The sequence below is a fragment of the Hoplias malabaricus genome, chromosome 13 (assembly GCF_029633855.1).
Source record: "Hoplias malabaricus isolate fHopMal1 chromosome 13, fHopMal1.hap1, whole genome shotgun sequence".
Taxonomy (NCBI): Eukaryota; Metazoa; Chordata; class Actinopteri; order Characiformes; family Erythrinidae; genus Hoplias; species Hoplias malabaricus.
The window spans coordinates 21,239,732-21,264,719 of record NC_089812.1 but is presented as its reverse complement, the minus strand read 5'-3'; the positions used below and the strand labels follow the sequence as shown (position 1 = coordinate 21,264,719).

Here is a 24,988-nt window from a genome sequence, read left to right as displayed (position 1 = left end):
AAGAGCTTTCATCAGGGAGTGGACAGTGCTCAGCAGAGAGTGGTCTGCTCTTTCAGAGACACAATGCTTTGTGGAGGACCATCAAAGCAGCTTAAAAGAAATCTCAGGCTTGGAAAAAACACCTCTGTGCCTCCAGCTTTGGTCACAGCAGAGGCAGCACTGTGTGAAGGCTTAATAATAAAACAACAAACAGCATACGGGAGATGGCTTTTACGGGGATTGTGGTTTGGAGAAAGTAGAAACTTTTACAAACAAACAGAGTCTTGTACATCTCTTTTGTGTGTGTGTGTGTGTGTGTGTATATATATATATATATATATATATATATATATATATATATATATATATATATATATATATATATATATATATATATATAATTATTCTATCATTATTTTATTTATAAATCACACAGAGTACCCGTCAAAAGTTTGGACACATCTCCTCGTTAGTGATTGGTGGAGTCGAGCTGGTCACTGTATTGAACTGTGTACCAGCCCCTACCTCTGAACAACCCAAGTTACAGTCTCAGACACATTAAGAAGGAGACAGTTCTACATATTAACTCTCGACGAGGCCACAGCTGTTCACTGAAAACCGTTCCAGGTGACGACATCATGAAGCTGACTGAAAGAATGGCAAGAGTGTGCAAAGCTGTCATCAAAGCAAAGAGCAAAGAGCTACTGTGGACAATCTAAAGTATAAAACATTGTTTGTTTAACACTTGTGTTTACCACTGAATTCCATGTGTTCCTTCACAATTTTAATGTTTTCCACATTCATTTACAATGTACAAAGATACTTACACTAAATTACAAGTGACAGCTTAATAAAATAAAGATTAAAGTAATTTTTTGGAGAATGGTATGGTAAAATTGACTGATGTGGACTGTAGTGATCCACAATGAGAAATCTCAAACAAGAGATAAAAGGAGCACAGTGGCCGTGTACTGACCTGATGTGCCCTGCATATGAGGTCCATGTCGTGCTTGTGAAGAAATTTGGCCACAACGTCTGCCCCAAAGGTGAAGGAGACCCCGCGGTCGTTCTCCCCCCAGCCCAGGACATCTTTGTCTGGGTCGGCCCACAGCAGGTCGCATAGCAGGCCCTGGTCCGGGACGTCCGTGGGCCTCATCACACGCCTCACCTGCTCCATAGACTGGAGGTCTGGAGATAGGCCTGGAGAAAGCACAATCGCTGAGTCAGTCTTTCTGTGGGTTGATAAATCAGAAATGACTGTGAAAAAGTCAAGGCATTACGATGAAGATCCTCTAATTATATAAAAAGGTAATCAAAACAGTTTATTTATTAACTTATCTTCATGATATTTAGATTTTACATGAGATCACAAAAACCAGGTTGAAATAGACCTGGCCGATAAAACAGCTGCAATATACTTTGCAAACAACCCAAGAGTGCTCCTGCCCTGGCTCCTAAACAGATCCCTTCATAATGGGCTGTGCTACAAAGTGACACGCCAATCACATGTAGCATCTGGTCTGTGTGGAGCTTTTAATCAGAACATACGTAGTCAGGGAGTAGGAAAACAGCACTGCACACTGATTTGTGGTGAATAAAGTGTGGGGGTTTGTCAGCAGTGGAGTGATCTGTATGGAGCTACAAGTTAATTTAGCAGTTAGCAAACTGTTACAAACTTACAACAGCCCATACACAAGGTTAAATAATTTAAACTGTTTGTTACTGGCAAAGTCGAGTACAGCGGAGTCACTGAGCTCAGTTTGAGCAGCCTAAGCGTTAACTAGCATCAGCTAACAATACATACAGACAACTATGACAATACCGTCTCCCGACAGACCATTTTAGCATATGTATATTTATAACTAGTGAGGATGCAATGATAATGAAATGGCTTCAACTCTGTAAAATGTGGCATTTTAGTCTCCGAACCAGAGCCTCCACTGAACAATCAGAATTACTTTATTGGCCCCTGTGCTGCACACAGAGGAATTTGTTCTCCACCCAATCCGTGCAGTGAAACACACACACACACACAGGCAGTGAGCACACATGCCTGGAACAGTGGGCCAGGGGAGCAGTTTTGCGTTAGGTGCCTTGTTCAAGGGCACTTCAGTCATGACCTACCGGCTGTGGGGATCAAACCGACAACCTTCTGGTTACACGCTCAGTTCTCTACCCACCAGGAAACTGCTGCCCCTATTTTTATGGTAATGTTTAAGAATGTCTTCATGACACATAACATTATTTTAAGGTAACTCGGGCTAGACAATAAACCACTGTCAATATATAATCGCAAAATACAGTTTCAATAACCATATGATATGATTTTCTAAACATTTTCAGTACTTCAATATACAGTATATACAGCGTCTGTCACTGACTGATGGTCATTAGAGGGCACCGTCAGCCAAGAGGTTGTTGTTTGATGATGTTGTGTTCAGTTATTCACAGATTTTCTGTGGGTTTCTTTTGTTGTCGTTCATATCAATAATCAGAATTGCATCGTATCAACTGAACTTAACAAATATGTTATGATGCAAGTTTTGGCCGTATCATCCTGCCCTTCAGTGTGTCAGTTTCTCATTACCTTGGCTGGACAATTAAGTTGCTAATTTATATACATCTAATTGAATTTTCCTAATGGATTTGAGTAATTTGCATACTGTGGCTATAAACTTTGTTCTGACATTTGAAAATTTTAAATAATGATAATTCAAAGCATAAACATTTCATAACAATGATACAAAATAAAACGAGATTGGGGAAATGGAGAACAGAGTAAAAACAGAGACACATTAGATTAACTATAGTCTGGGCCAGATAATGAAGGGAGTAAAATGAATACAGGTTTTGTTAAATGTAATTATAGGGGAATGCAGCATACAGAGAATGACCCAGACAATCCAAAGAGATAACAGTGGCATGTCAATCCACAATGGCCTTAGCAATTGTGTAAGCTAATAATGAAACACTTAACACCATCTTTAGCACTGTAGACATTACACAAACAAATTCTAGCGCATAAGTCCACCACAGTCACGTGCAGCAACAAATTGAATACGGGGCCATTTGAACATCAAGACAGGACAAATATTAAAATAAATGCAGAGACATCCAGAGGCCACTGTCTGCACCCACCTCCATGGCAACAGAAAATCTTCTCGTCCACAATGGCTGCCACAGGTAAGCAGTTGAAGCAGTCTGTGAAGGTTTTCCACAGCTTTATGTTATACCGCCTCTTACCTGAAACAGCACAACGTTTAGGAGTTAGAATAAGAGTTCATGACATTTAACACTGATTTGTAGTCACTTTGCTCTCAATGAGCAGCATTTCCAGTAAAATGTATACAGTTTTCACTTAATGTATAAGAAATGGATCATTCATTCATTCATTCATTCATTCATCTTCTGTAACCACTTCATCCTGTTCAGAGTGGCAGTGGGTCCGGAGCCCATCTGGAGTCAGTGGAGACACCGCAGGAACATCACCGGACATAACACATACCTACGCACAGCAACTCCACCTTCAAACGTGTGTTTGGACTGTGGGAGGAAACCCACACAGACACAGGGAGAATACACACACACGCACCACACTCCTCAGAGGGTGACCTGAGGCAAAGATTGAACCCATGACACCAGGACCCTGGAGCTGTGTAGCAGTGACTCCACCTGACATTACAGACATTTATTTAAAAATAAAATAAAAATAAATAAATTAAATAAAAAAAAATCACTCCTGTTGAGATCTTTATGTTTAAGAATGTTTTCATGACACAGGACACGTAACATTATTCCATGGTATTTAGGGCTGGACAATAATCTAATATTAATATATAATCGCAATATAAAATATTTCAATAACATTCATTCATTCATTAAACATTTATTTATTATCGGTAACCCTTGTCCAGTTCAGGGCAGCAGTGGATCCAGAGTCTACCCGGAATAACTGGGTACAGGGTGGGAGCACACCCTGAAGGGGGCGCCAGTCCTTCACAGGGCGACACACTCACACATGCACTCACACCTACGGACACTTGAGTCTCCAATCCACCTATCAAAGTGTGTTTTTGGACCATGGGAGGAAACCGGAGCACTTGGAGGAAACCCACATGGACACAGCAAACGGCTGATTTTTAAACATATGTTCAATATATCAATTCACATTATGTACAGCATGTGTCACTGACTGACGGTCATTAGAGGGCGCTGTCATCCGCTCAGCACTCAATTTACAATGCAGTTTGAAAATGTTAATATTGACAAAGCCAAGAGGTTTTTATTTAATGGTGATGTCATGTTGCATTGAGTTCTGGGCAGTGACTTTTTATTGTTCATATCATTATCGAAATTATATCGTACTGACTGAAATTAAGAAATATGTTGTGATATTAAATTTTGGCTGTATCGTCCAGCTCTTCAGTGTGTTAATTTCTTATCATCTTGGCAGGACAACGAAGATGCCAGTTTACATAGGTCTAATTGAATTTACCTAATGGAGTAATTTGAATAAAATTTTAACCATTTTATAACTGTTACAAAATAAAACAGTGCAACAATGCTACATACATTTTCTCAATGTCTACTGAAATAAAATTTGTTTTGGAAAAACTGCAAGATGTGTGTCAAACCATTATTTTTTCCAGGGAAAATATTGAATGCCCCTATACACATGTTTGCAGTGACAGTCTGAATCTGTGGAAAACAAAAATGAAAGCCCTCTGGCAACTTTCCCATCAGGCTAAAGCTCTGCTCCTTGAAGGAAAGTGTCGACTCAAGTATAAACAATAACCACAGATCCCTCATCAATGGAGGAAAGACAACATGTAGCAAAAAGTGTATGAATCATTACACGCATGGAAATATATGCATTATTTTCACAATAATTGCAGTAAATGAGACGTCCAAGTGCGTGTGTTGTGTCTGCACTCACTGCATACTATTAGTGCTTTTTAACTGCGTGGTGCCTACACAAGAGTCGTCTATTCTGTTTGTCCCTGATTCATTAAAAAGAATGGAAAAGCAAAAAAGCAGAGTATAATTGAGCAGAACAGTGTAAGGACCAAGCAGTGGAAAAGTGCCCCAACCTCTGTATCTCAACGCTGCTTGTGTAAAATGGTAAAGACTAATCCCAGGCCACAGATCTGCTCCCTGTCCTCTGGCTGGATGTTCATCTGAATTCAGTTTCTGAACACTGGACCACAGCTCTCTACATGATATTCTTAACAGTTCATTATTAACATTGGCTTATAAAGATTTCTCTTTATCAACAAACTATACAGTTTTTGTGGAAAGCTTTATAAAGGAGTTCATTATAAAGGTTTTCTTTAATAAAGTTACTTTGCCTCTTCAGTCTTCAGATATATTTCATGTGCAGGAGTTCCAGAATAAAGAGTATTGTGAAGTTTACTGAAGTCATACTGACCAGATCGCTAGCTGGTCTATCTACACCTTGTATATGACAAAAGTATGTTAGAGTGAGCTCCCGGAACCCACTGAGAAAGACCCGAAGACTCTGCATCTTGAAAAAAAAAGAGCCTTAACTTGAGAGTTTATGAGAGGAGTCTGGGGCAATCTCCCACCATCTTATTGTTAATATGTCATTGATGCTGACATGTTAAATAAATCCAGACACATTCACACTGCCACTGTCAATGTCTCTGCTGTGATAAGAGCACTCAAGACAACACCTGTAATATCTGAACCAGCAGCCTTGTGGACAACATCTACTCAATAATGAATGGGGTATAAACGATGCATCAACAAACTAAATACTAAAAGATAGATGGAGGTCATGAAGTGACCAATGGATGGAAGTACAAGGTTGGAGTCGCTAAGAAATCGGACAGTGAGTGTATGTCCACTTTATTAAATGAGTCTATTGGTGAATGTTTCAGTTCAGTCAGGGCTGAGTGTGGATCTATAAAAGGGCCTTGAACGTAAAATCTCTGAAGAGGTTAAGTGCTTACACTCATCGTAGAAGCCGTAGATGCGGTTGATGGAGGCGCACTCGTGGTTGCCACGGAGCAGGAAGAAGTTTTCCGGGTATTTGACCTTGTAGGCCAGGAGCAGGCAAATGGTCTCCAGAGACTGCTTCCCTCTGTCCACATAATCCCCCAGAAACAGGTAGTTACTTTCCGGAGGAAAACCCCCATACTCAAAGAGCCGCAGCAGGTCGTAGTACTGACCGTGGACATCACCTGCATGGAGGACATGAACAGCCAATTACTTCAGACAAACGGAGAACAAGGAGTAAAAGACAGTCTATGTGGGAATTTATGTTCATGGTTATTAGCAAATTGCTACAGAGTGCCACCTGTTCATATTTCTTTGTAAATATTCGTATTATTTAATGCATTGTAACATTGTAACTGCAATTTTTCATGCTATTATTTTACAACTGCATATCCAGCAACACTGCTACTATTTTATAGTCCTCAGTATTAAAGGAAATACATTCTACCCATTTTCCACAAGATAAAAAACTGCTCTGGGGTCTTAAAGGAATGTCTGTGGCATTCTTTAATATAAACACAAAAAGTTTCAAAAGAACAGCATTCACCCCCACGTCATCCCGTTTAGAACGACTGATTTCTGCGTCTGTTCCTTTAAATGAAAATGAGCCACACACAGCTCACCACAGCCTCAACTGAGTACCAGCAAAAAGTGAGCCACACAGAAGCTCTGGTTTTAGCAGATTTATCTGTTGTCTTCTTTTTTTCCTTTTATTATTATTATTAATATTATATCATTATTCCTTATTTTTTCCTTTCTCTGCTGTTGCTGTATCTGTTTTACCTAGTTTAACTAAACCTAGGTTCCCGCATATACTCATGTCAGACGTTGTGACTTAAGAATCTCCAGGTGGTAAAATACTATTAATTCCCCTTATTATTTAAAATGGGGATAAAAAAAAAAGAGATTTCTGATATACGCAGTCAAAAAAAAAGGCTGTGTGCCATTTCGCAATTTGCAAGTTTGAATGTATAAATTACCATGCAAATACAAATGAAAATGTGTTTTATACACACGCAAAATCATAAATGTTTCTTTTTTACCAAATGTATTTTGTACATTTCTTTACATACAGTTATTTTTGTATTGTCTTCTATATTCTCTTCCTCTACAGAATATATTTGTTGTGCTGCTGTAAAGAGTAATATCCTGAGCCTCAGCACAATCTTTCCAATGCTGAGATGTCCTTGGCATATTATCTCTAGGACACAAACTCCAGACTCTGTTTTTTTAGCCAGGCTGGAGATCAGTGACCACTGAACTGGGAGCTTCTCTTTAACAGGACTCAAGCCATAAGCAAACAAACCAAAGTTCTCCCCATCTGGAAACATACAGGAAACAGTCTGACAGAACAGCTTCCAATATGAACTGGACTACTGTATTTAAACACAAGTGCAATATTTCAGAGCAGACATTAGGCAGGTTTTACAGATTGTGGGTTAAAATCCCCTTTGGCCTATTGAGAAATTCCAGCCTACAGGTTTACCGAAAACAGAAATTCAGGATTAGTCACCTTAGTAGATCCACCCACCAATCATTCATCCTCACACAACCCAACTATCTACACACATGTACAGGAGTGAGAGGCAGAAATCACAGTGGACCAATGATTCTGCTTTGTCATTATAATTTAGAATAAATTATGCTTGTTTTATCTGTGATTATTTGACTTATGTTCCGGTCTTTTTTATGGATTGCAACTAGGGCTGGACAATATGGCCAAAGTTTATATCACAATATTCGCCTTAATTTCAGCTGATATATTTCTGTATAAAAATCACTGAAAAACTCACAAAACAAACAAGAAACATGACATATCCTTCAAATATAAACCTCTCAGCTTTGTCAATATTAATATTTTTAAAATTAAACTTATAATGCGAGTGCTGAACTGACGGTAGTGCCCTCTAATGACCGTCAGTTAGTGACAGATAGTGTAAATAATCTGTACTGAAATATCGAGAATGTGTTTAAAAACATCATAGTTATTGAAACGTCTTATATTGCGATATACATTGATATTGAATTATTGTCCAGTCCTAACTGCAGCCAATTATAAAAAAGTGTGTAATAATGGACCGTTGCTGACAAGTGTACTAATCGACACCCAACAGTCATTGCTGCTGTAGACATTGTAGTCATTGCTGTACAAAAGCTAATATAAATATTTGAAAAATTAGCCACTTTAAGATTTTGGGGTCATGAAATGTGTGTTTTGCACTGTAGATAAAATGGTAGACAACCCCTGCTTTAGATTAACTTAACCAACCTTCATGATGTACTATTATTGCATGTGTTTTACAAAGTGTTCAATGATACAGTACGCCCAAAAGTTAGTACTGCGTCAGAGCATTAACAAATAAATGTTTTTCAGTCTTATCACTCTCCTGTCCACTCCTGCTGACTTTGTACTTGTGCATTTATTTTCCAGTACATTTGTAGAAAACTTCAGAAAACTAACCCTGAGTAAGCTGTACACCTGTTTAAATTTTTAGCCAAGCATTAACAGATTCCCAAAAAAATTAAATACAGCAAGTTAACAACTGAAGTATGCTGAAAACAATGATAATGAAAACAAACCACACACGCAGCTGTGTTTTTCCATCGAAGCGCTAGTGAAGGCATAATTTTTATTCCCCTCTGAAGTTAGTAAATGTTTATAATCCGCAGGTGACGTTACTAAAGCAACAGAGAGCTTTGGTTTATTAGCGTCCAGATAGCGGATCAGACGTGCTGTAAAAGCAGCGCCTGTTTATTCATCCCTGCCGGCGAAGGCTGCAGCTGTTCTTTACCATTTGCTCGGATCAGCAGCTGATGCGGTGCTGATATAAACCAGCGCAGTCGACAGTAACCCAGCGTCCGGACACACTCACCGCAAATTTTCAGTGGCGCCTCGAGTTCCAGCAAAATTGGCTGGCTGAGGAAGATTTCTCGAGACTTCAGACAGAGGCCACGGATCTCGTTCTCTGTCAGCTGAACATTCTTCCCTGGCCGAGAGCCCTTAACTGTAAACAGAAAGACAAAGAAAGAGAGAGAGAGATCATGAATATCAGGGAGTAGGACTGAGAGCATTCTACATATGGGAAGACTTAAGACTGAACATTTATCAAGCACTCCACTGACAATGTAAAGCATTAACAAACATTAATCAGCACATCCCAGGTATTAACATTTAGTGCAGGCGACCACACTTCAAGAATTTTAGTACACCTTTTAAAATTGTAAACATAATAAAACCAAGGAATGATTAAAATTTAGTATTTTTCACCGTATTTCTAAACATTAAAAAAAAAAAAAACTACACATTGTAGAATAATTGTGATAAGGAATTAAAAACATGGAGCTCAAAGTAACACCTCTGGCAGACATGCATCCATTTTTTGTTTTTGCTTTTGTCAACTGAGCAGCAGCAAAAAGAAGACACGATTGTTTTAGCAGTTTTATTTCTGTTTTTTTCTTTCTCCAGTGCTTTGGTTAAATTTTGTCCTTTCTGCTGTTGCTGTATTTGTTTTACATAGTTTAACTACACTCATGTACTCGCGTATACACAGGTCAGATGTTGTGACTGGAGAATCTCCACGTGGTAAAACACTAATTATTCAATATGAGGATCAACATAAAAATGGCTATTTTTAAATGAGGTTTTCTGATATACGCAGTCAATAGAAGGCTGTGTTTTTATTTCACAATTTGTGGAATAGCAGGCTCCATATGTCTAAATTACCATGCAAATACACTGACAAATTTGTTACATTAATATTTACGCACACACTCAATATTTCTCAAGTCATATTTACCGAATGTATTTTATACATTTCTTTGTACACCATTATATGTGCATTGTCTTCTATATTCTCTTCCTCTTCAGAATTCATTTGTTGTAACATCCTGAGAGTAATATCCTGATCTTTCCAATGCTTAGAAATCCTTGGCATATTATCTCTTACCTGTTCTGCTAAGTTCATATTAGCTCTATGTAATTTCAGACGAATTCTGAACACAGCTGGGAATTATTGTGTTGTGCTTTGCATGTTATTTGTGCCGCACCTGAATTTTAAAGAATACAGATTAAGTAATTGATTGTTGGTTCATAATCCGTTCAATTTACAATTCTTATAGCTTTTTTGTACCATGAAAATTGCTTTAGTGTTAGCTTTGTATGCGTTTCCCATACTTCCACACAACAGTTAATGTATGGAACTATACGATGGATAGGACTGTAAGTTTTCAATCTCAAATCACATTCAATGATCCAGTGAATACATAATCACATAAGATGGTAATAAACTGTCTAGCAGCAATAATTCATATAATGCAAGTTTTCAAAGAGTGAGATTATAATTTATAGCAGTGTAGGCCTGCAAACACCCCTGGAGTTACTCCAGTCCATCTGAACCTACATTTGCGCTGTGACCTACATGCTTGTGGACAGCCCACCTGCTGTGACCACAGGAAATCAGCTCTGAACACAGACTGCTTAAATGCTTGTTTGTTTTATACTAGAAGAAAGAGAGCTTCCCACCAACTAGGAAGCAGAGCATTATACTGTAGACTCTACAACATATAACTGTTAAAAAAAAAAAAAAAAAAAAAGGGTGGCTTTAATAAAAAACAGATTTAAAAAGGTATTTCACCCAGTTTTCCCCTCTTACCCACAAACATATTTACTTGTTTAAAGCTGGTATTGCATTCAGAAACATTACTTAGTTTTACAGTGGTTCTACAAGCCTAATAAAACCAATACATGAAATAATGGAAACTGCATGCAAACCACACATATGGTGTACACACTTGGTGTAGAACAGTGCACACAGCATGCTTAGTCATCAAACAGTTTGAGAGCACTTAACAGCTTAACATGGACTTGTTTATGTTGTTTAAAGATGGATAAGTGTCAATGGCATCATTAAGAGCAGGTAAAGCCATCCTGTTTGATCTTTATATATAAATGCATTCATTAGAATAAATCACTTAATCATAAAGCTTCCCTAAATCAAACAGCCCTTTAGAAAATTACTTTTTTTCAGCAGGGCTGACCTCCACCTGACTGGACTCTCAGGTTGATTGAAGAGAAGTTTATAAACAAACTGCAGCAGGTACATTCCTTCAGAGTTGTATTTTCAGCTGATTCTGCTGTACACAGTGATAAAGTAAATGCAATATTGGTTTATGGAACGGTGCCCTTCACACGCTGCTGTTTTCATGAAGGCTAACGTAAACTGAATGTGAATGCACTCTTCAGTCCACATCTGTATGACATGCACACACAGCCTGAGGAAATCAGCTCGGTGGGAGCAGCGCAGAGCTGACTCTGATCTTCTCGGATGGACAGCAAACACACACACACCCACATTTAGAGCTCTCTGAAGGACACAAATCACTGTAAACCCTGTATCAAAATCAGGGTTTTATTTATTATTATTTGCACCAATGGATGTTGTCTGATAAAACAATATTTTTTCTCTCTGCTTTGTAGTCAGTATTTGGTTTTTCTGCTAGTTATCGCATGTGCATAGGAGAGTGAGCACGTGAGAGCACGAGCTGTCTCTCAATGTGTTCTTGTGTGTTTTCCTGATTGATATCGCCTTCCACATAGGCCTGGCAAAACTGATATTATTCAAGAAATAACTTTAATTTACTTTAATAACTTTAATAACATTTCATGCCACTGATGTGGTGATAATATAATAATGTTTTACACAGTTTCAAAGAGCAATGAACTCAACAAAAATGTAATTATTTAGACCAGGCCTGGATAATAATTCAATATCAATATATAAATATTTCCATAACAACTACATGATTTTAAAACACATGTTCAATATTTCAGTATAAATTTTGAACTTAATACTGACAAAGCCCAGAGGTTAATGTTTGATGGTGATGTCATGTTTCTTGTTTTTTCTTGGCAGCATTCTGCAGCTTTATACTGTTTATGTCGGTATCAGGATTATATCTTATTGACATATTGTGATTTACATTTTGACCATATCTTCCAACCCTAATTTCATACACTGGAATAGCATATAAACATGTTAAAATATATTAAATAAATAAAATCACTGTTTTTAAACTATCACACAACAGACCCAGACCAGAGAACGGAGCAAGGTGAGCACTAATATACTGATGTTCCTACTTATGAACAAGAACATGCCTGTAAACATTTGGCAATACTGAGGCCTGCAAAAAAAAAAAAAAAAAAAAAAAAAAAGGTAATGTCCATATACTGCATGACAAGTCGATAATATATTTATTTAATATATTTATTCTGACAGGCCTAAGCTGCCCAAGTTATGTTCCAATATTCAAGAACAAACACCAGGTACAAGGAAATAACATTCTGTTCATGAACGGCCAACAAGAACCACCTGAGAGCCCCAGCATTCCCCTTCTGCGTCATGAATCTGTTCTTGCTCCTTACAAGAATGAACTTCTGCAGAACACAAATCCAATCTTTCAATTAACAAAACAGAACAGAAGTGAGCCAACAAAGAAAACCAAGAGCACAAGAATGAAAGAAAAACAACAAAGCTATAAAGAAAACCTGTCCTAACCATTCAAACATGACTTCAAGTATTTCCACATAGCCCTGTAAGGCAGGTGAATGTAATGCAATGTTATGTAACGTAATGTGCTGGTCCCTGAGTGTGTTTTGCAGATGTTTCCAGATTATCTGCTGTCACATGGTAAAGTGGCTATTTCAACTGTCTGGGCCAAAGCATTTCCATTTTGTCCTCTCTGGTATACTTATTTGATCCATCCATCCATCCATTATCTGTAACTGCTTATCCAATTTAGGGTCGCGGGGGGTCCAGAGCCTACCTGGAATCATTGGGCGCAAGGCGGGAATACACCCTGGAGGGGACGCCAGTCCTTCACAGGGCAACACAGACACATACACATTCACTCACACCTACACTTTCAAGTCGCCAATCCACCTGCAACGTGTGTTTTTGGACTGTGGGAGGAAACCGGAGCACCCGGAGGAAACCCACGCGGACACGGGGAGAACACACCAACTCCTCACAGACAGTCACCCGGAGCGGGAATCGAACCCACAACCTCCAGGTTCCTGGAGCTGTGTGACTGCGACACTACCTGCTGCGCCACCGTGCCGCCCTTATTATTTGATCAATATCATCAAATCTTCCCATCATATCCACAACCCTAATTTTCAAATACCTTTAGTGTTCTCCAATCTACAGATACTGAGGATAAAAGGTGAAACAACTGAATACTTAGTAGTGGACAACACTCGTGATTTGGTTAGGTGGTTTAGGCTTAACTACTGACAGTAGTGTGAAAGCAATCATTTAAATGCACAGCATTTGAGAATGAGATCCCATCCTGTGCCTTTAAAATTTGCTTCTCCAGGCAGCATTAGAAGTCTTTCCCAAGGGGATTTATTGGTACACTCCAGTGTTTCTGTCCAAGCTATGACTCAAACTCAAGTTAGCCACATGGAGGGCAGTGGTACTACACTAAACCAATACCTGTCTGGTCAGTAACACCACCATAGAAAATAATGTGTTTATACCCTGGGTCACTTTAATAAGATCAAAATAACATTTGTTATAACCAAATTTTGAACATGTCATCTAAATATACATTCATTCAGCATCTTACTGCTTCATCCTCGTTCAGAGTCGCAGCTGGTCAGGAGCAGGGTGCCATTAAAGCAGACCACATATTCGTCCGGTCACTCACACCTGTGGAAACCTGAATAAGCAATCAGACTTGCTTTTGTTGGAGGCCACTACTGTCCACAGAGCTGGAATTTACTGAACTAAAACATTAACAAAGTTCTCTTGCAGAAGAGAACATAAAAACATATATAATATCGACCAGCTCTTGTAGAGTATATCTTAGGATTTCTCTCTACTATCAACCTGGTCAAAAGATGCCTCAATGCATGTGCCTTAACAGCTTTAAATTTAAGCGGGATGCAGAGGACAGAAACAGAAGGGCAGAACAAGAACAGCTTAGCAAGGCCAAAAATAAAGAAAAGTTGAAGCTGATGACAAAAGGACATCTTGAAATCATGGGATATATCCAGGAATAGTAAAGAATTCAACTTTGTTTGCTCAGTCACTGTCACACATCACCTGCACTCAAAATGGAATCACACCAAAAGCTGCTGATGGTCTCTAAACATAGCAAGGCATTCCTTAAAACACTTATTATTTTCCAAAATCTAGTCAAACATCTAAACCTTCTTTGTATTTCTAGGGCTTCATCAAACAGTAAGAAACCTAGATGTGTTCAGAAATGTACTGCATATTTGATAACGTGACTAAGCTTGAACGCTGTCTGTACATTTCCAAGTGTGTGATATGACGCACAGGCTACAGACTATTTGGGGATTCAGAATCCTATACAAGCAATTCTGATTCTGCTACACTTCTGACACCAAGACCAGACTTTAGTATTGCCCCAGATCTTGTCCGAGTCTGTCCAATCACAGTGCTGAACCACAGTTTATATCAGAACGCTAAGACAAGGTCAAACACAGCAAAACAGACAATGAGCACAGAGAAATAAGAGCACAGAGTAAAAACAAGAATGGAGAAGAAAGAGAACTAAGCAATAATGGCTAAAAACCAAAGCTTCTGCTCCTCACTCCCATGCGTTCGGGGTTGGGGTGAACAGTGGTCACTCATTATCATTTAAAAAAAAAAACAGGTGCTGAAAGCAGCCGTTCTGTACAGGGCTGTTTGGACCGGGAGAACGCTGCTGTGGGGTTTGATCCTTGCGGGCTTTTGAGCAAAGTAGGTCAGAATGCAGGACAAGTACCATAACATACACACACAAATATATAAAGCAATGGCACATTTAAAAAAAAAGATTAAAAACCTAAATGTGCCATTTAGATCTGTTGTAAAACTACGGATTTAAGTTTTAATCTTCTACAGTCTCATGTAAATGGCCCAGAGCCAGATAAGGAAAGTGAACATTAGCTTGTCCTCACTGCTCCCCTGCGTTTCAGCTCATGTGCAATCAAGCTTTTTATGTAATCAATTATTCATGATGCAATACAAACAAACAAGCCTGGGGAATTAAATGGGTCAACCGATCCTGCACTCAGCAGCTCGCTCTCTTTGGGGAGACATTAATGTCTGATGTTCCCCAGGACGTCTGGGGCGGGGGAACCAGCACTGTCCAAACACACCATCAGCTCACACACAACACAAACCTTCCAGACCGGCTTCCCCAAAGCTCAAAAAAACAAACCGCTTGGCCAGGAGCAGCACAACAAAAGAGCATTTGTCTGGAAGGGGAGAACACCACTGCTGCTGAATAAAGCTCTGAAATGGAGCCAATTCATTTCATTTTAAAATGAGAAGCGCTGGCTCTGGAGAAGCTTGGTCTTCAGCGTGAGAGGGTCAGCTACAGGTTAACTGCAGCTTCCTTTTCTACTCATCCTGGACTAAAATATGCCTTCCTTCCATGCCTCCCCTTGCACGGCCAAAAGCGGCTAAGACAGGCCTGAAGTACAGCGTCACAAAATGAATCACAACAGTCAAAGCTTTGCTTTAAATATAAATTTCACATAGATGCCTCCAGGCAGGAAAAGACACTCCAGTGAGTCATGGATCCAGGTGGTTATGCAAGGCACAGCTTGGTGGAATTTGGAAAAGCGCATGTTTGTGTTCGATAAAAGGCTCAATCCCACCATCCTACACCTCACATAAACAATTTTTACCTACAGGTACAAAACCACAGATAGAACAGATGGTTCCGCAGCTGCAGCTGACAAACAGAGCAAAATAATACCCACATTTCTATAGAAGGTGTGTGATTCAACCACTGAATTGACCACACAACACTTGAAAATAACCACTGGCTACCCATAGAAGAGAAGAGATTTTAAGTTTAAACATTTCACATTAGCGATATAGTAAAGTAAATCATTAAACAAATAAAGGAGAATACAAGAGCTAAAGAGCTTTGAACACCCCCCGTCTAAACAGCTCTGTTCAGAACGGCCGCATTCAGCGCCCATTCCTTTAAATGATGAACGGCTCGCTCTTCATCCCGACCACAAGCACACAGCAGTGTGCCCTGTTTTTGCCATTTTCACTTGGTTTACACTCTTCTCCATTTTCACTCGGTGCACTTTCTCCAGGCTCATTGTATCGGTTTTGCTGCGAAGGTTCATCACTGTGATTCGACAAACTCAGACGAGGGATTCTGATTTAGCTTGTTTTATCCCATCCTCACAGAAAACAAACTGGCTGGTCTTGCATTTTGGTAGGAGCAAGATACGCAAATTAATCCACATGAACTGATCAAGTGATTTATTTTAATACCATGTCACATTTGAGAAAACAAAAGCATCTATGCCTAGGTCACACTGTACAAGGGAGTTGCAGTTCTAGGTGCTGGAGGCTGCAGTATTGTGCTTTAACTGAGCAATAACTCCATATGCAGCAGCTTTCAGAGTCACACGTCTTTGTTTTTCCTGTTGGCTTCACACACAAAGGGCTGTAAGACAAATCTGCTGTATTTGGCGGATATGGTCAAACATTTTCCCCATGATCCACTGCACAACTGCTTACAATATCTAATCCAGAAATTACATGAGAAAAATCCTTCACATTCTCATTGAAGTACATTTTTATTATTAAAAAGTTAAAGCTTTTCAATTCTAACCCTCACCCCTATCCTGATCGCTGCCCTATGTAATTCCTGCTACATTGTTTGAATACTTGTGTTAGAGTTATGAGTAGGCAATAAGAGTGGGAAACACATTAAGATTTTCAAAGCACAAATTCTGAATTTGGAGATTTACTTTATCTTTTACTGTCTACTTTTATACTAGGTGTTATATTTAATCTTACAATTACAGCTTCACAATCACTGCTATGCCCACTGAGCTGTAATAGGGAGAATAGAGCCTCTGTCGTTGCTACTCCAGGCACAGCACAGCAGAAACTGAACTATTTAACTTTTGGACAAGGGTAGGAAACCACGTACCCTTGCCCCCTAATTTTTGAGTGCACTGTAAGTGAATTATTCTGCCAAAGCCCAGAAGCAAAAACACCAAATCTTCCTTTAACATGTTATAGTAGCAAAAGTATAAAGAGCTGTTACTAACAGTTGAAACTTGAGGCCTACTTATTGTCTGTTTATATTCACATAATCATGCTGTTTCTCCATATCCTTTTTTATAGAGGAACCACAAACACAGCAGGTAGAGAACTGAATGTCTGACAGAGTCACTTTCCAGGGAGGTTTTCAGCTCACTGTAGGTGGAGCGTGTGGACTGCAGTGATTTGAAGATGTAAATGTGTGTGCGCGCGCGCGCGTTTGTTTTTAAGAGCAAATTCAGGGCCCGACCAATCACCGGAAGCCCTTCTGCTCAGCCAGTGAAAAGTGAGTATAAATAGGGTGGTGCTGATCGTCACTTTAAACCCAGATTAAGGACGGCTAAAGCCCTGACATCGCTTACTCTAAAATTAGCCGCGGGGCCAATAAGCAACCCTGAGCTTAGACCCAACGCAGGGGGTGGATGTGCACACTGCAATGATCTGAGGGCAGTGGGTAAACAAACACAGTGACCAGAAAACTCAACTGGTTGGAAGGTTGTGTACATTCAGTGAATTCACAGCACGTACAGAGCACACACTGCGTTGAAATTATTCTAGTAACTGGCACATAATGTGGGACATACTCTAACCTGTGTTTTGTGCCCAAACAGAGTGAGATTCAGGGGCATATTAATCCCATATGGAGGCACTCTGCACAACTCAGTCGGGCAGTATTTTGAGACTATAATGCAACACAGTGAATGTACCTTGGAGAGTTTACACTTTTAATTCTTACTTTTGTTCCTTCATATCCTCCTCCCCCAATTTTCCTGCCACTTTTGGGGATCAAACAAGTGACCTTCCGGTCCCCAGCCTGCTTCTCTAAACATGAGGCCATGGCTGCCCCAGGCGATTCTGGTGAGACACAAACAAACAACCTAATTCAAAAGTCTGTTGTAGGTTCGTGACCCACCAGAGGCCGTTTAAACATGGGAAGAATGCTGCTGTGAGGCTTGTTCTTTGTGGTATTGTGTTAGAAGTAGGTCACGGAAGTTTCATTAAGACCCCAGGACTGCAATCAGAAATTAGTTATATTCCACAAATGACCGCAACGTGGCACTACTACTGTTTTGCTTGTAAAAAAATAATACAGATCATGGAACATGAAAACATTGTGTTGTGATAAGATAACTCTGCCATATCACTCAACTGTTCTTATGGCTGTCCCGAATACCATTTTTAGGGCTTTGGCGCTTTAGTTAATTCGGCAAGTATTAGAATATTGTGTGTGTGTGTGTGTGTGTGTATGTGTGTTGTGGGGGTGTTTGTCTGTGCTGCAGCTCCCGCTAACTCACTCTCTAACTCACACATACTCTGTGTGGCTAAGGGCACAGGGTACATGAGTTACCCAGAGCTTCGCCAGAGGTGGTCTGGTAATTAACCGTACCTTCGTTATGCTTCGTTGTTGTAGGGTTTTAGGATCTTTCAGGATTCATTCAGGACTTATGTTTATGAGGCTGAATACAGGTGGAGTGCTGGGGGAGCAGAGAGGTTTTTTTACCGTTGTAGAGTCTGAATACAGATGAAGTGTAGCGTCGCCTACATTTATCCAAACATACGAATACCTGAACTTCAAAAAAAAAACAAAAAAAAAAACAAATACCTACCCAACGAACGAATGTCCAAACAGCCAAATATTCGTGACCAGCCTTGCCTGTTCTACAAAACATTCTTCTAAATGTTTTGTAGAAGTCTTCTAAAAAGGTTAAGCACAGACTAGGATCCTAATCCCTCTTAAATGGGTGTCGTAAGTCACAACCAACCCTTAATTGGTTTCGTACAAAATCAGCCATCACATGGACATACATGTGCACCTTTCAGCCCCCACAGGAAGGGGTCACAGCAAATCCAATGAAGGAAACGCAAGAGAAACCCGTTGCAGATTAGGAGCGCTGTGTTAAACCTGCCGTGGTATGATTTTCCAGCTTGGTGTGACTTTTACTGCATTCACCTGAATGTGCGTTCTACACATTTATTTGGAGAGGAAAGAGATTCGCCTGGTTTAGCAAACATTTTGCACTGCCGGAGCTTGGTAGTTCTCAAAATCGAAAAAATATAGCAAGTCACCGTAGTAGAAGATTTAACAGTTTGCATTGACAAACATCATAAATATTTCTGTACTGGTTTGCTGGTTTTGACTGGATAGCTTTTTTTTTTATGTATTCTGGATATATTTTAGAGCCTTGAGAACCTAGCGCTGGAAAATTATACAAAATTGTCTTCAGAAGTTCTAATCTGTTTATAATTCCACCAATTTCGATTAATCTGTATTTTTCTTTTAATTCTGTTAATTCCCACTTCATGTTCATGTACTGTCGGTTTAACGCCACCCTACCGCATATGTATTCTCCTGCCCCATTCAATTTGCCACATGGAGGAGAACCTAAACACAGAGGCTGACCTAGCAACTCGAGCCACTTATACCAAAGATAAATGCTGTGTCCTTTGTTTGGACAGGTTTTGACTTTAGTGAATATGACACTGAACAAGAAGTCGAATGTAAACATTGAGGTGAAAAAAAAAAAAAGGTACCTGAGTTAATAATTGTCGATTAATCACAATTGAGGAAAATAATCAATTAATCATGAGAGTGATTTAAAGTCATATCCACCAGCATTAGGGGAACCAAGTTAAGAGTGTCTAGAACCTGGCAGGTAACTACCATGTACGTCACGGGCCAATTCCCAAACCCAGATCTGGACTAATCCTTGTGCATACGAGAACTGTATAATTGTGAAACAATACTGATGTTGTATTGAAATTAATTCTAGACCAAGCCTAACCCAGGTCCACCAAACTAGCCCCATTGCACAAGTCAGAATGTACAGTTTAAAACAGAACTGTTTAAATGAGTGTCATGTTACTGCAGATGTGAACACATCACTAAACCAAACGCTAAAATTAGTATCACACTTGCATCTTTATTTTATAAACAGATATGGTCCAACATTAAATACTTCTGACCAAGCTTATGCCATTTCTGCTGTTTGCAATTTCAAGAAAACCAGATTATACTTTACCCAAATGACTACCTACTACAACAGTGATGTGTGTATTAAGTGATTGAAGGATCACCAGCCAGAGATGAGGACCGAGCCTTGCCATTGCCTGTCAGAAGAAATGGCAAGCGATGGAGAGCTCATTTGCATTAATTTCTCCCACACATTTTGAGACTAAATACAGGAAATGCAACATGAGTCATTTGAATTCATTGTTTGGAGCACTAGAAACACAAGGGAATGACGCAGGTCTTTGTGCACACAGACAGACACACACACACACACAAAATAAGCAGGAAACTTGTACAATTCAATACTCAGTCACTCAGATACAGCAAGGACTAAACACACTGCTTGTGACCAGCCATGTCAGTGTCACTAATCCACAGCGCCTTTTTTCCCTCTGCTCCTGAAGTGGATCAGCAGCCTTCAGCTCAGGGTAAAGAGCAGGGGGTAACAATCCTCTTTCATCTTCATTTCCTGCATAGTTAGCATTTCTTGTAATGGCAATAACACTTCTACGCGTGAATTCTGACAAATCCACGTCAACGCCACATTACATTCCAAATTTAATTAATTAATCTGATATAAAATTGGCACTTTCACCATCTCTAAAGGTTAGTAACCTGGTACCCTACACTGTAGTGGTAATGCACTGTTTATATTTCTGTTTACCGTGTAAATGTAGCCATAAAAGACAACACAATGCTTTGGGGTGTAAATTAAATAATCAGGAAGAAAAAAAACCCACTTGGGACATTAACATATCTAGAGCCCATCAACCCACAAACCAGAATACCCGATAGGTGGCCAAAACAGAAAACATGAAATAAAATGAGACACTGATATTGAGCTGCATCTTACACAGGGTGCAGACACTTTAGAATTGCCCCACCCCCTCGTCTGTACAATCCCAGCACTGGACCAACGTTTTAGTGAGAGAACATAGACGAGGTTAAACGCTGAAAAATAGACAATAAGCGCGGAGAAATAAGAGAACAGAGAAGAAAGAGAACCAAATGAAAACGGCTAAAAACCCAGCGTTTCTGTTCCTCGCACCTCACTGCTGTGCGCTCTGGGGTCTTTTTGAGGTTTATACAATTAACTCAACAATAGTTCAGTCTTTATAAACAATCTAAAAGTGACAAACTACACCATCACATTGTTTCTTATTTTAAAACTTAACAGGAGCATTTGTTATAGACACCTTTGAAAATAACTACTAATTAACCTTAACTAATTACCTGCTGCTACACTGAGAAAGTAACTTTATACTTTAGCTCAGATGTTTAGCTAGAAATGACAAAAACGACTGAAGACAAAAAATAAAAAGAATGGTTAACTCTCTTCAGACTGTCTTCAGTGTCAACAGTGGAAGCTCTGAGCTCATTGCAGGAAAGAAAAGGGTCAGCAGGATTACATAACCAGATATAAAAACAGCCATTATCAGTCTTGTTTATTCTGTGTCCTGCTTCGCAGACCTTCTCATGGCCCCAAGTGAGTAAAGACAACAATACTGTCAGCTGAAGGGGCTCTCAATCTGAGTGTGTACTGCATAATGGCCCACCCGTCAGACACACACAGTTTACTGTGCTAGGTCTCAACTCCAGACCCACTGCCCAGCACAGGCTGCAGTTTTCCATTTTCCAACAGCCCTGTTCCATCAGATAATTATCTGCCAGGATTACAAACATCAAAATCAGGCAAGATAAAACCCACTGGTTTACTGCCTTTCAGACCTCGGTACACACCAACAGTGCCATGTTGACCTCTTAATCTCTTAGGGTTGGCTCAAGGGTCAGATTTTCATAAAGGTTTCGTCTCATTTAAAGCACAATAGCGGCAGACTTTACCATTAGGTGAACTAAGGTGCATTTAATAAACCAGTGATTGTTCTATTAATATGCCTTTATAGATTTGGCAATTCTGAAAATGAATGAGCTGTAATTTTGGTCAAGTAAATTCTTAAGTTTTAAATGGGGGTGTTTAGCTTCTATAGCTGAGTTATATCAGTCAGAGCAACCCAAACAAGGTGCTGTGTACATAACAGTCTGCTTAACGATAGTCTGGCTCACTACATTTAGAGTTTAAACTTAGGGTCAGATCTCCCTGGATTTGGTTATAAAAACAGCACAGGACCTTCATTACAGTTTCATATTTTATCATGTTTGATTTATAGAAATTATATCATTAAATCATTTTGAGTTGCATTTATGTATGAAGAGTGCTACATAAAGATTTATAAAAAAAAACAATCACAATTTAAATCCCAATCACAATTAGATATTTTCTCCAAATCATTCAGCCCTAGCTTTGAATAACCTTTTTAAAATCTGTAACAACGTCCATGTTAAGAAATCACACAGGAGCACTTTAAAATTTTACACAATAAGAAAGCCAGAGTGCTGCTTGTTTATGACAATAATTATAGATACGATTATTTGTCAAACTTTAAGACGATGAATATTTAAAGCAAGTATTCATTTTGCCATAGTAACAATTCGTTTTACTGACCAAAAAAACTTTTTAACAGTGGGTGCCAGAGTGAGTTGGGAGTGGGAAGACAAAATGTAAATATGATTTCTAAACAGCAGCACGAACATTTTAACACACTCTTGGTTTCATAAGTATTAGAAGCCAAATTGTAACTGAAAATAAAATTTGATAAACTAGCCAGACCTAGGACAGTTCTCAGTGCTAAATTTATTATGAGGTTTCATGGCAATAATCTGGATAATATGATTCATTATATTATCATTAGGAAAGCACACTCAGAATGGGATAAGAATCGTAATAAAATTTAGCCAAATCAAATTAAAAATCTGGGTATAAAGAAATCTTATTCATTCTCAAAAACAGAATGTTACCCTAATAATTATTATTATTATTCCACGTTTACATAACTTGTTTTATAATTTAAATAAAATTTTTGTGGTCTAAAAATACAGATACATACATACATACAAACACACACACAGCCACACAAAAACATATACATACAGACGAATACAATATCTATGGTTGAATATTTTACTATTTCTAATGCTTTTATACATTTGTTATATTTTAACAATATCTCAGTAAAACCAACAACTATGTCTAATCTCAATGTGCATTTTTCAAAACCCTGAACAATGAATTAGACTTTAAATATAAATAAATACAAGCACTAAGACAGAATCCCAAGGTCAGGCACTTATGCCTGTTAAGCATTGTATCGGTCTACAAAAGGGATGTTTAAAAATAATTAAAGCTACTAAAAGCTTTCAATCAAAACACATAGGAGATAAAAAGCACTGCTTGCTAAAACCTTTTTATATTCATCCATCACATGGGCTTAAGCAGTGTGCTGAGCTGATGCCAGAATCTGACTCAAAAGCTCATACCATCAGCTTCCATCCTGTCCTTTCAGATCAGAGAATTTCCTCCTCGTTCCACTGAGAGTAATGGCAAAGGATCTCCACTGAGACGGAGACTCTCACACAGAAGTGCTCCGTAAAATATGTAATATCAAAACGTGTTTAGATATACACAAACAAAAGTGATCCAAACATTAAGACCACCTGCCTCATGAACACTCAGACTCATACAAATCTGAAACGAAGGGTATTAGTAGATAGCTTTTTGTCCCTTTGCTGCAGACACAGCGCCTACTTTTCTGGGAACTCTTCTTTTACACTAGATGTTGCATCATATTTGGGAGAATTTGACAGCATTAAGTCATAGACACTAGAGCACGACATTTCATCTCAAAGGTAGTGGACGGAGATCAATCTATCCAAGCACTACGTCTCCAGAAAATCTTATTTAGTGTCATGTATTTTCTAAGCAGTTTATACCTCTTTGTGCAGTTAAATGCCCTGTCCCCTTCAGTAGCCAAACTTGGCGATGTTCATGATTATAATTTAACATAATTCCATCAACATTTCCTCACCATTCGCCAGGCTTCTGGTCTGTTTTTGCGCTGGAAAAATGCCCAATGTTTGTACACAGATGTGGTTCTGTAAATGGGAAAGCAACTGACTCTGTCCGCACAGGCTCAAGCTGTCTCTCTCTCAGCCACGGTACAGAAACTTCAACTGGAGAAATTTGACAGTATGTTGAAAAGCATGAGAAGGGTTGAGGGTGTTGCTCTATACCTCCATAGGTGGTTAATATTGACTCATTTGTGCGGTTTCAGGTGTTACTTGAATAGTAAGGTGGCACTGACTCCAAATTCAGGAGACTGTAGCTAAGGTCTAATTAAAATAATTTCATACCAGAAGTTGCTTATTCAAACACATTATTCCACATTAAAAGATGCAGAACTTCTGAAAGAACACAAACGTTATGTGAAGTTTGTTGTGCAGTGAGAACAGTGGTTCTCCGGAACAGTCTCCAGATTCTATGTTGCTTTAAAATTAGCAGTACGGTAACCCCTCGTTTTTCGCGGGGGATGCATTCAAAGACCACCCGTGAAAAACGAATTTCCGTGAAGTAGAGGGAATATATTTTTTTATGTATTTAACGAGTATTTGGACCTTTAAAACCCTCCCTGTACTATTAACAACCCACCCTTTGCATTAAACAGCCATTCTATAATGTTTTTCAGCTGGAACTACATGTGATATCCTACCAGTTTCTTTAATAGAGTAATTCCTAAGCTGTGATTTGGCATAAGTAACTTTCACTCGGATATGGACACGAACAATACGTAAGAAATACTTGTAAATGATATATTTTGTCACCTACAGGCCTAGTCTAATACATGTAAATAATAAAAAAGCCCCCTTGAAAACCCGAGAAGTAGTGAATCCATGAAAGATGAACCGCGAAGTAGCGAGGGATTACTGTATTTGCTTCCTAAAGGAAGTGTGTACAAATATTTGGGCATACAGAGTAGATACAGAGGACACCATT

General features: G+C 39.0%; 1 protein-coding gene across 1 annotated transcript in view; it reads right to left on the bottom strand.

Annotated features, from left to right (window-relative positions):
- ppp1caa (protein phosphatase 1, catalytic subunit, alpha isozyme a) overlaps positions 1-24,988 on the bottom strand; it is a 34,111-nt gene that overhangs the window by 2,976 nt on the left and 6,147 nt on the right. The window contains exons 2-5 of the mRNA XM_066642095.1: positions 8,871-9,002; positions 5,952-6,182; positions 3,118-3,222; positions 956-1,179 (exon numbers count right to left, since the gene is read on the bottom strand). Of these exons, the coding sequence (XP_066498192.1) occupies positions 956-1,179; positions 3,118-3,222; positions 5,952-6,182; positions 8,871-9,002 (692 nt within the window). The remainder of the gene's footprint in view (positions 1-955; positions 1,180-3,117; positions 3,223-5,951; positions 6,183-8,870; positions 9,003-24,988) is intronic.